This window comes from Pleuronectes platessa, chromosome 14, assembly GCF_947347685.1.
Source record: "Pleuronectes platessa chromosome 14, fPlePla1.1, whole genome shotgun sequence".
NCBI classification, from domain to species: domain Eukaryota; kingdom Metazoa; phylum Chordata; class Actinopteri; order Pleuronectiformes; family Pleuronectidae; genus Pleuronectes; species Pleuronectes platessa.
The window spans coordinates 9,888,816-9,900,674 of record NC_070639.1 but is presented as its reverse complement, the minus strand read 5'-3'; the positions used below and the strand labels follow the sequence as shown (position 1 = coordinate 9,900,674).

At 45.1% G+C, this 11,859-nt stretch overlaps 1 protein-coding gene across 1 annotated transcript; it reads left to right on the top strand.

Moving 5' to 3' along the window:
• The first annotated feature begins 635 nt into the window (after positions 1-635).
• Positions 636-11,620, top strand: sik1 (salt-inducible kinase 1). Its single transcript, XM_053439590.1, has 14 exons — positions 636-920; positions 1,415-1,615; positions 1,704-1,820; positions 5,079-5,142; positions 5,263-5,424; positions 6,207-6,331; positions 6,432-6,555; positions 6,650-6,870; positions 7,270-7,419; positions 7,515-7,625; positions 7,711-7,936; positions 8,030-8,284; positions 8,410-8,599; positions 8,774-11,620. Exons 2-14 carry the CDS (start codon positions 1,463-1,465, stop codon positions 9,288-9,290), a joined length of 2,415 nt encoding a protein of 804 aa, XP_053295565.1. The 5' UTR covers positions 636-920; positions 1,415-1,462; the 3' UTR covers positions 9,291-11,620.
• Positions 11,621-11,859: the final 239 nt, after the last annotated feature.

Sequence of the window (11,859 nt, the reverse complement as noted above, 5' to 3'; positions counted from 1 at the left end):
GTAGAATAGGAATAGGATAGAGTAGAGTAGAATATAACAGAAAGTGAAGTGATCTGAGCCTGAGCCTGAGTATAGAATAGATTAGAATAGCATAGAATAGAGCAGAGTAGAATGGAATAGAACAGAAATTGTGATGAGCTCAGCATGATAGAATCGAATAGAATAGACTATGCGAAGAGTAAAGTAATCTGTGGAGTAGAATCTGTAAAATAGAATCTGTAAAGTAGAATCTGTAGAGTACAATCTGTAGAGTAGAATCTGTAGAGTAGAATGATGCACTAACCACTCACGGTGTCATATAAGTAAGCAGCAGATCCAGTCTGACTGTGGATCACCAGTAGCTTGGCTCCTGTCGGAGTCGCTCGGCGCAGTGAGAGCGCGCGTGCCCGCGAGCAGCGGCCCCGGCAGAGGGAAACATCACGTGGTGACACATCTCCTCGACTGACGTCAGCGTCCCCATCTCCAAAGCAACCCCACCATCAGCACACGCGTCACCGTGCGCCGAGCCGCGCGGTTGCCCGGCAACCCGTACCTTGCGCTCGGGCCCGGCCTTGCACCCAGCGCGGAGCTCTGACGCGGGTGTGACGTCAATAAGGTGGGTATCAATTTGTTATGGTGGCGCGGGGAGGAGGGAGGCAGGGAGGAGGAGTTCCCCTATTGACAGCAGAAGCCCTCAGCTCCGCATTCCGCCGGAGCGCTCAGACACACGCCGGCCGCAGCGCAGTCCCGGGCCCCGCACACAACAAGTCCAACTCAGCCCGAGTGGAGACCAAGGAGGAAAAGTTGCTCCGCGGTGTCTTCTGCTGGTCCCGCGCTCTGCTGGTGCTGGTGGACACTTGTCTCTGGTTGTGGAATGGTCGCCGCTTCCTCTGAGATCCGTGTGAACTGCGAGAGAAGAAGCTTCATGTCCGCTCTTTAAGGTAAAAACGGCACTTTTGACTTTCACTTTTACAGCTTTTCCAACGTTTCAGTCAACTCCACTTCCAATCTGCGGAACTTTGGGCTGTATTTTACCTCCTGCGCGTTTTTATCAGCCAAAACTAACACATTAGGAAACATTTAACCATTTTTATTTATTTATTTCACACTTAAAAACAATTCAAAAGAAATAAAAAATACTCAACAATTAAAACAAAATGATTACGCCTCAAAATACCTTTATTTTCACCAATACTGTTTAACAATAAAGAACAATTTAGCACCTTATTGACCCTATGCTTCTTTTTCCCATGCACTGAACTCACCAATAATGCAAAAGAGTTCTCACGCTGCTGCACCACAGACCAACAAACACTGACTCTTATTTTTTTGCCAACCCTGGATAAAAGCATTCGCCCAATAAATGTAAAACATTCGTATCTGTTAATACTCAGAATCGACCAGATATACTTAGTCTGCAACTCTGTCTCTGCAGGTTCGAGCCTTAATTCATTCCAACTGTGTAACGTCGGCCTGGCGCAGCATGGTGATCATGACGGAGAAGAGCCGGGGGACTCAGTCCAGCTCTGCCCAGGGAAGACCGCTGCAGGTCGGCTTCTACGAGATTATCCGCACATTGGGAAAGGGCAACTTTGCAGTGGTGAAACTGGCCAGACATAAAGTCACCAAAACACAGGTCAGCGTCTCTTCTCCCTAGTGTCGGCCTGTGTGTATTTTAGATGTTAAACCTTAGATATTAAATGTATCTGTGTTTTCCTTCTCAGGTGGCCATAAAGATCATTGATAAGACCAGGCTGAATCCCTCCAACCTGGAGAAGATTTACAGAGAAGTGCAGATCATGAAGCTGCTGAACCACCCCCATATCATCAAGCTGTACCAGGTGTGTATCCTCTTTCACCTTCCTGCTGTGGGTCTGGTTCTCATGCATGTGTGTGTATGTGCGCCCAATGCTGTGGGAGTGGAGCCTTGTGTTATTCACCTGGTATCACATAAGCAGTGTCTCCAAACCCTGCAGCCTGGAAGGCTCCGTGTGCAGGGGAGTCAAGTGCAATGTGGCGGAGAGCTTCGAAAGTGGCAGACAAATGTGTTTTTCCCCCAGTAACAATGTTGTGGTGCAGAGCGTTGTGCCTCATTACTGTTGACATGTGGATGCAGCAGTGTCATTGTGTGTGGCACAAATAAGGGGCATTTGTTGTCCAGGTGATTTGCACTGGCTTGTTTCGTGCTGCTGACTCTCAGAGCACATTGAATCATAAGGACAGCACAGCGGCATTAGTGCAATCCATTTGACCTCTCCCTGTGTGTGTGCGTGTGTGTGTGTATGTGTGTGTGTGTGTGTGTGCGTGTGTGTGTTTGTGTGTGTGTGTGCGTTGGCCTGACTGTGTGTTTGTGTCACAGTTAGAATAACCATGGGCACCAGGGAACAATGCATTTCTCAGATGTTTTCTTTTATATAATGTCAGCGGTGACTGCAGAGACATGGGAAACATGGCGGTCAGGACAGACTGGTTAACGCTCTGACCACTGGTCTGAGCGTTAAGCCCACTTAGCATCTGTTCGAGCCAAGTGCAATTTGTCTGCTCTTCACGTGAAGTACGACTACCCACAGCGACGCTTTACATTTAATCACAATGACGACTTAGTGGGAAGAATCCGCTTTTTCGCCCTCAGCTGACCTTGCGAGTGCAGTGCCACACGTCTGCTGGTAAACAAAAAACAAACTGAAAAAAATGAACACACAAATCCTCTTTTTGTATTTCATTTTTTTTCTTCCTGCCCTTTGTTGAACTCTATAGTTAATTCATATCTAAAGGTGAACAGTTCTCACTTATTTTCATGCAAAAATAAGAGCTTCACAATATATACCTTTATAAGCCGGGTGTAGAGAATCCATTATCAGAACAATATAGAACAGAAACAATTTGTCATTAATGATATTTGGATAATTGTTAGTGACTTAATATTAAATATCCCGGTGGTTTGTCTTTTTGGTCAAACCAAACAAGAATTTTAAAGGCATCTTTGGGCCTAAGGAAACCCCCAAAAACGGCTTATTTATTTTGTAATATATGAAATGATAAATTGACTTATCCCAAACAATATTGATGGATCAATCAATAATGAAACCGATCATTAGATGTTAAAATGCCTCAAAAGCATCATATTATTTACAGAAATAGTGCTTTCAAGAAATATGTCATTTAAATTATGGGTCAGTGATGTGACATTTCTTTTTTGTATATGTTGTTAAGAAGTCAAATAAATTACAATATTAGATCAGTAAACCATAAAACAATTGTAGGAACAGAAAAGACATTAGTAAGATATATATTACAAAGTGCTGATACATTAAAATCTCTGTTTAATAATATATAATACAGTTCTCAGATGAGGGGACAATGGGACGTTAACCAGCTGAGAGGTTTTAACTGCGTTTCCATTCAGGGCTGATATAACAGCTGTTGGAATTCAGTACCAGTGATATTTAATGGCACAATGTGTGTGAAGTGTACAAAACTAATTTGTTAGAATTAAAAACCGAGTCAGAGGTCAAATGTTCTTTGTTCGAGTGAAGCCCATTTCCAAAACTACACGTTATCAAAGACTTATCTCAACATGTGATCATATAAAGAGAATACGAACAATTAGACTATATCTGTATATGTTGGATCTATAAACCAACTTGGGTGAGCTCTATCTGTCTGCGCCCTGTATGTCCTGCATCCCTGTGAATGTCTCCATGCCCTTGGGTGAGGTAATGTTAGTCAGATGCTTGGTACTTGGTGAGTAACAGGAACGTCTTGTGATCCGAGCCTTGCATCCTGTTTGCTGCAGAGTTTTGGGGAGCCGTCTGAGATCTCTGGCCCTGATGAATCAGCTGCTGTTTCCACTCTCCCAGGTGGTCTCATGGGAACAGAATGTTTTTTTTCCCCCTTTATTGTCATTGAAAACTCTTTCCCTCTGTCTTTGTCTCATCCTCTATTTGACCTTGTATCGACGAGCCACCGCTCTGCTCTTTATCTTCTTTAATCCCCCGCTCCCACTGGTGTAGTGGTTGGTAGAAATTTTGCTGAGATGCCATGAAGCATAAATTTGTGCAAACCTATAAAAAAATATTTTTGATTATAGTTGAGATCCCAGTAGTTTACCAATGTAAAACATCTCCTTAAAGCTACTTCATGGCAAAGAAACTGGCAAAATCTGGATGATAAGGAGTTAATCCTCGTGCTGGAGGAAGTGGGGAGGGGGTTGGGGGCTGATGGCCCTTGACGTGCCGTGCCTGCTCTTCAGAGCCATGACGTCATCCGCACCTCAAGGTGACAGCCCCTGAGAGCTGCCCTATCTCACAGATTAAGACTACTGGCCGCTCGGAGGCATCTGGGCATTGAATCATTCTCTGCTCGGCTTTCTCAGGGGCCTGGTGGCTTGAAAAGAATCACGCTCCACCATTCAGTGGAATTTAGTGACATTTAATCTAGAGCTGGCTGGCAGCGTCGCCCAGACAGGGCTTTGTCATCTGCTGAAAAATTGTTTTGTTGTGGAACCTTTTTAGCGGAACTGCTTGGATCCGGAGCGCTCTCCCAGGAAATGGGAGGCTTCTATGAGCTCCTGAAAAGGATTGTTCACAGCGTCTCTCCCAGGCCCACAAAGTGCACTGCGCCATCGCACTGATGTTTTTTTGTGATGCCTTCGACGTGTAAACAGCCTGTGTGCATTATCTCTGTCTCCAAGAAAATCATATTAAAGGGGTAGCTGGAAATCCAGTGCCAAGCTTCTAACCGGTGTCAGGGAAACAGTTCTAACCATTTAATATGTTTGTCTGAGTGTAACTGTTTGGGTCTGAGTTTACGGGTATAAACAGGATTTTAACCAGACGTGATACAAAAAGCACACAGAAGGCTGCTGGTGGCTTGTGCAACAAAACATGTCATGGAAATCCAGGGTGATTTGTGTGAGTGGAACTCATCTATGGAGAAGTATGAGAAGGGGATTTCTCTGGGTATAAAATGTCCCATTCAAAGAAATGCCTAGAGCAGACTCATCGGAAGGTCTTGGAGCAAAACATATTCTTCGTCACACCAGCTGCCCATGGCCCAGTTGAAATTAACTGTTTTCTTTTCATCTCCCCTCCGCTCAGGTCATGGAGACCAAAGACATGCTGTACATCGTGACGGAGTACGCGAACAACGGAGAGATGTTCGGTGAGTTCAGCTCTCAAATTTGCAAATAAGAGTGTATTCTGGATTGGTTGATCCTGATACTTTGACAGATGGAGCACCCCATATGACTGACTCTGTTGTGGAACATTATCTCCCCTGCAGACCACCTGACCTCAAATGGCCGCATGAGTGAGGATGAGGCACGAAACAAGTTTTGGCAGATTCTCACGGCGGTGGACTACTGCCATCGACACCACATCGTCCACCGCGACCTAAAAACCGAGAACCTGTTGCTGGACGCCAACATGAATATAAAACTGGCTGGTAGGTCTTCCATACACTGTTCACCTTAGCATGGTAACAAGATGCTTTATGATGGGAGTGTTGATTTTTTTCTCCCCACAATATTTTTATTTACATTTTTAACATCATGACATTCAGCCTTTTACATGTATATACTATATCACAGCATATACAGTTGCTACATTATCAAAAAACAAAGATTAAAAGTATCAACTCTGTTAATAACTGGTAATCTAAACTAAATGTAATGCAAGTATATTATTTGCAGCAGATGCAGTCTATAGAATATTTAGAGAGAAAAGCTCAGGAACTGCATTGTCCACAGAGATAAGTCTTTCACCTGATCGTCTCGTTGATTTTTATTAGAAAACCATTCCTTAATCTGATCTCAAATCAGTATTCTGTTCAGTCTTCGCCCAGAGACAGTCGGATTCCTATGCTTTTAAACCATGGTCGTGCTGCCTTTCTGCTAATTAAGTGCGAATAATTGACTCATTTAAACAAGACTAATGTTGAGCAGTTGAAATGACTTTGAAGCACAAACAGACACTTTTGCATTAAGAAATATTCCTGGTCAACTCTCATTGCAGAGCCAGACAACTGGTCATTTGTGAGAAAGGATATGAGGATATGTTCAGATGAGCTTGATGTGGTCTAGCCTGTGAATACCTCATCATCAGGATGACAAATTACATAGAGACACATCTGTGTCCCAGTGCCCTAAGCAGCTCACGCTGGAATGCAGAGAAAACAAACAAGTTTAAATAACACAACTGTGGTGTGTTACCTCCTGTGTCTTCTAGACTTTGGATTCGGAAACTTCTACAACGCAGGGGAGCCTCTGTCTACATGGTGTGGCAGCCCGCCTTACGCCGCCCCTGAGGTGTTTGAAGGAAAAGAGTATGAGGGGCCTCACCTTGACATTTGGGTAAGTTTGCATAAAGAGACTATAGACATCATGAATCAATAAAAGATAAACATCAACATTTAAAAAACGTAACGTTTTCTTTTTCGCTGTTTCTTAACAGAGCCTCGGTGTCGTACTCTACGTTCTTGTGTGCGGTTCTCTTCCGTTCGACGGACCCAGCCTTCCTGCGCTCAGACAGAGAGTCACAGAGGGACGATTCAGAATCCCCTTCTTCATGTCCCAAGGTAACCATCACTCTGACATCTGACGATTACTGCCTATTACCAATTCTATCTAAATGCAAATTGCTCACAGCCATTTGTTTCTCCTGTCGTCCAGACTGTGAGAACCTGATCCGTAAGATGCTGGTGGTGGACCCAGCCAAGAGAATCAGCATGGCCCAGATCAAGCAGCACCGCTGGATGCTGGCGGACCCAACGGCCGCCCAGAAGACCCTCAGCCACTCGCTCACCGAGTACAACTCGAACCTGGGCGACTACAGTGAACCCGTGCTGGGCATCATGAACACACTGGGCATCGACCGCCAGAGGACTATTGAGGTGACTGAATGAGAAAAGAATTGGGGTTTTATTGTGAGCATTTTATAGTCGCATTACAAACAGAGAGTTCACAGTCTCAGGTGACTTCATGAGGTGAGGTCAGACATGTATGGCATCAAATTAGGGCCCATCATATATCCCTGCATGCTTTATCACTCAGCTTTCTAGGACAGTTATCCTTCTATTTTCAAAAGCAGAAACGACATCTCGCTTTGTTGTCACCAAACAGATAATTTTTATAGTCGTCCCAGGCTTCTCTCAAAGACGAACACAGAGGTGGAGGGCAGGGGAAAGCTATTAAGGGACTGAGGGATGGATATAAACTCGGTTCAGGAGCGACAGAAATTAAACAAAGGGGCCAAACCACTAATCTACTGTCTTCCATCCTTTTCCCCTCAGTCTCTGCAGAGCAGCAGCTACAATCACTTCTCGGCTATCTACTATCTGCTGCTGGAGAGAGTGAGAGAGCATCGCACCCAGCAGCTCAGCCGCCAGTGTGGAACCTGGAGCCAGAGACCCAGGAGCACCTCAGATTCCACTGGCCCAGAGGTGAGCACTCCAGCTGGGTGTACCGACTAGTCCTGATCCAACCTGCAAAATGTACTCGAAGTCTGAAACGCTGTGTGCTTTCTGTTTGCCCCCAGGTCATAATGGAGTCCACTGACAGCTTTAGGACCACAGCGTTTTCAATTCCAGCCAAAAATACTCCCCCTGTGTACCCGGAGATGGAGTGTGATCAAGGGGGATTGTTCCAGGTAAACACATTCGCTCAAACTTGACAGCATTGAGCCGCTCAGACGTCCCCCTCAGTGGCTCACCGTCGTCCTGCCTCTGTTTCAGCGTGTGGTGTTTCCAGTGGAGGCCAGCTTTAACAGATTGCTCTGGAATCGCTCCATTTCACCCAACAGCCTGCTGGAGACGAGCATCAGTGAGGAGGTGCGACCCCGAGACCTGGAGGAGGAGGAGGCATCGCAAGCTCTTGGGCCCCTGCTCCCTCCCACCAACACCTACCGCCGACACACTCTGGCTGAGGTTTCGGCCCGTTTCCATCAGTGCAGCCCTCCATGTGAGCATGACCGACATATTTCAAAGGCACATTTTAATCCTCGCTCTATCGGCACCACCCAATCTAACTCCTTCACTGTTCTTCTAAATGTAGGTATTGTGGTGAGTCCCTCTGATGGTGCCTCCTCTGACAGCTGTCTGAAGTCCTCATCCAGTCCCGCCCGTACTTTACAGACTGCTATGGGTGAGATGTCAGCGCATCCAGCCTCTTGGGCTGAAGGTGGAGCTCTGCTGCCAGCAGGAGCTCCTCTGAGCCTCTCCTCCCACCTCCTCCCTCCCGCCCAGGGCAGCCTGCCCTCCGCCAGCTTCCAGGAGGGTCGCCGAGCCTCCGACACCTCTCTTACACAAGGTAAAGGATCATGACCTCAAGCATCGACTGTTTAATCCAATTCAAATCTTTCTCACATCTACTGTGTCACAGTGAAGGATCAGAGTAGTAGCACTGTGTAACCCTTTCCCATGCTCTTTCTGCAGGCCTCAAAGCTTTCCGCCAGCAGCTGAGGAAAAACACACGTACTAAAGGGCTTCTGGGATTAAATAAGATCAAGGGTCTGACGAGGCAGGTGGTTCCTCCCCTCTCCTTTAACCGCGGCAGCCGAGGTTCGATGGGTCCCGCCCTCTCTGAGCACCGCAGCATGCTGGAGGAGGTGCTGCACCAGCAAAGGTGAGCGCTTAAATATGGGATCATGAAGCGCAGAATTTGTCAAAAACGTGTAAGGAAATCACCTCAGGATAAAAATCATACTCGCTTTGTTTATGCCCCAAAGCACTTTGGGAACCACAGTTTCGAAACAGTCATCCCCTATAATAGGTCCGATCTTCTGTCTCTGTTTTCCAGGATGCTGCAGATCCAACACCAGCCGCAGCCTCAGGTCCAAGCAGCTCAGACTGGACATACCCAGAATCCATTGCTCTTTCTGGCGCAGCAGCAGTCGCCCTCTCCTCCGCCAACAACAGTGTTTGCTCCCTCCTCCATGTTTTACACCCCCACCACCTCCACCCTGCCTCCTCAACCACCTTCAGTGGCCGAACAGCAAAGCCCCTGGCAGCAAACCCTCGAGACTTCCTCCAGCGTCTGCTCCTCATCCTCCTCGTCCTGCTACTCATCCTCGCTGTCCCCCGTGGCCTCCGCTGCTTACCTCCTCGAGGCTCGCCTGCACATCAGCCAGCAACCCAACCCTCATCCCCACTCCAGCCTCCAGCAGCAGCCCGAGTCTGCAACGCTGGGCACCTGCCCCATCCTGTCCAAGCCGGTGGTGTGGAGCCTGGGTGGGGCCTCCGGCACAGATCCCGACGTGCAGGAGTTGGGACTGGCCGGGCAGCAGCCGCTCAGTAGCTGTGTGATGGTGAAGTAGAACTTCCGCCATGTTCGAGACCAACAATTGCTCTCCCTGTGGAGACAGCAAAAATGACTTGATTTTGAGCCCAGAAGAAGAAGACAAAGAAGAAGAAGTGATAAAAGAACAAGAGGAAGGAAGGAAGGAAAGGAGAAAGAACAAATGCAACCGAAAAACGTACACTTTATTTTCCATCACGGGCTACACATCTTGTACACATGTGTGTATGTTGTGTTTATGCTTTTGATATCATATAAGCTAAAGACTAAACAATAACCAAACTCTGGATGAGGTGTTCAATCTGTATGAGGCAGCCAGAGAAGCAATAATAGACTGAAAGACTCTCATCCTGCCTCCGGACGGACTCACTTGAATGAAGTGAGAGCTGACGTTAGCCAATGTGTTATGTCCTACATATGTGGATGCTGTCTAAGTCTACTTTTTCATTTTCTGTAAAAAGAAAGGCCCCATCTTCCTCATTCTTTTTTGTTTTTGGTGTTATTTCCTGTTGTCAATGTTTTTTCACTTGACTGGACAGAAAACCAAAATTCTTTCTTTCATTTTTGTTTTTTTCATTTCTCCCACAATGTTGGCCTTTCTAAAGACACATCTCTCTGTAGCAGAGCAATGACCATGCATTATTGTGTCCTAAGCTTACATACATTCACTTATGGGGTCTATTTTGGATTGTATTGAAACTGTGATTTCTTTTTTTTTCTGTGCAGGATTATTATAGCTACGCAAATGCTGCTTTTACCTCAAGCTGCAAAAAGACTGCTGCATCCTCATCAGCCAAAACTAAAGGAGGAGGGAGTGTAGCTGAATGAGCAAAGCACAATAGGTACATCAGTCAGCTCGATAGCACCTTATGCACAGTATGTGGATACTCCGATCCGTATTCCCCTCATTCGATAATCACTTCTTGTTAGATGCTTTTTACTACCTCCTCAGGCAAGAATTTGGAAACAGAAGAAAAACTTCAAACAACACGTTGATCCCAGAATACTAGAGGAATGACATTTTTCATGTGGACAAGGCAAAGACTGTGGGAACAGTGCAATATTTCACATTGAAATACACAGGAAAGGCAAGACTCTACATAGGATGGTCAAAATGTAAATGCCTGAGGCTTGTTTGATTCTCAACTCGTCTGCTTGACCTTGCTGTGCTAGCTAGCTGACTACAAACGGTACGAGCTACGTTACTGATTAACTTGACACTGTATAAATTGAGAGCACGAGACTGGAAGGCATTTCAAAAGGCTGATTCTGCACACAGCATTCTTGGGTGTGTTTTTGTTTGTTTTTTTAACCAAAGAGTGAACAGCACAAGAGCTGGGTGATCGCTCACAGATACACTACTGACTTTTCACTTTGAATGCTGTCTCGAAATGTAGCACGGTGGTTCGCTCGCATTTCCACATGTTCTCCTTAGCTTTTGCTGTGAGAAAGAAACCTCCCGTCGCCACCAAACCTTAACGCTACACATGTGAATATCTCCAGCTGTTACTGTCAGGACCATGGTGGTATTCATTTTTTTTGTACTTTTCTAGATGAGCAGAGTGAAAACATAGCAATACCATGTTGTGCTGTAAGTGAAACTTTCTTCAGTTGTCCATAAGTGGCTAGAAATTGGTACAAATGATGTTTGTGTGCAGATGATGTGTTAGAAAGCTGCAGGAGACGTTTGATATCGGACGTTTAGCAAGTTCTCTCATATCTGTGAAAGATCTTGTGGAGGAGAAGTGTTTTTCCAAACCAAGCTCTTTGTTGGAAACATGCAGTATTGATATTTATACCCGACATTTTATTTTTGTTGATTGCACTCGTTACCAACACACGTGCCTTTCTCTGAACAAACCCACAATCAGAGGTGTCCGTCTCTGATCACTACACTGAAGAAATTCAAATGATGCCTCCGTTATTGGCCGTTCACTCAGAAGCCCCTTTTGACAGCTTCTTCCACCTGTGAACTCGCTGTGTAGACAGAAGCAAGAATTGCACTTTATTCATATTTCTTATTACCGATTAGTTTTTTCTCATGATGACGAAAATATTTAAACAAAACTATTGAAACACTAAGACTCTCGATGCAAATCTGTAAAAATTACCCTTTTTGATAAACTTTGGATAATAAGAAGTATTTCATGTTTTTTTTTCTTTGTCATTCTTTTGTTATTTGTTACTTGACTGTGTGAGCATGTGCATGTCTGTGTGTGTGTGTGTGTCTGTGTGTGCATGTGTGGTTGCGTGGAGGGTAGGAGGAGAAACGAAAGGACAGAGAATGCTAGTTTGAGAAAGATTGTTTATTTATGTGGCTATTTATTTAAATAAACTTCACTTCCTAAACTTGCTGTGGTTTGAATGTTCTTTATAACGTGGACATGTTTATGGATGGTCGCTGCTCTTTTATCAACTTTTCTAACTTTTCAGATGCACTATCAATCGTGTTTACATTTAAAGATTATAAGAGAAGAGCTTTTTTGCTCAAATCTGACTTGTTTTCACCTGCAGGCTAATTTATTTTAATATTCATATTGCACATATTCTCTGCCTTTTAAATTGATTTTTTTACTTACAATTTCATG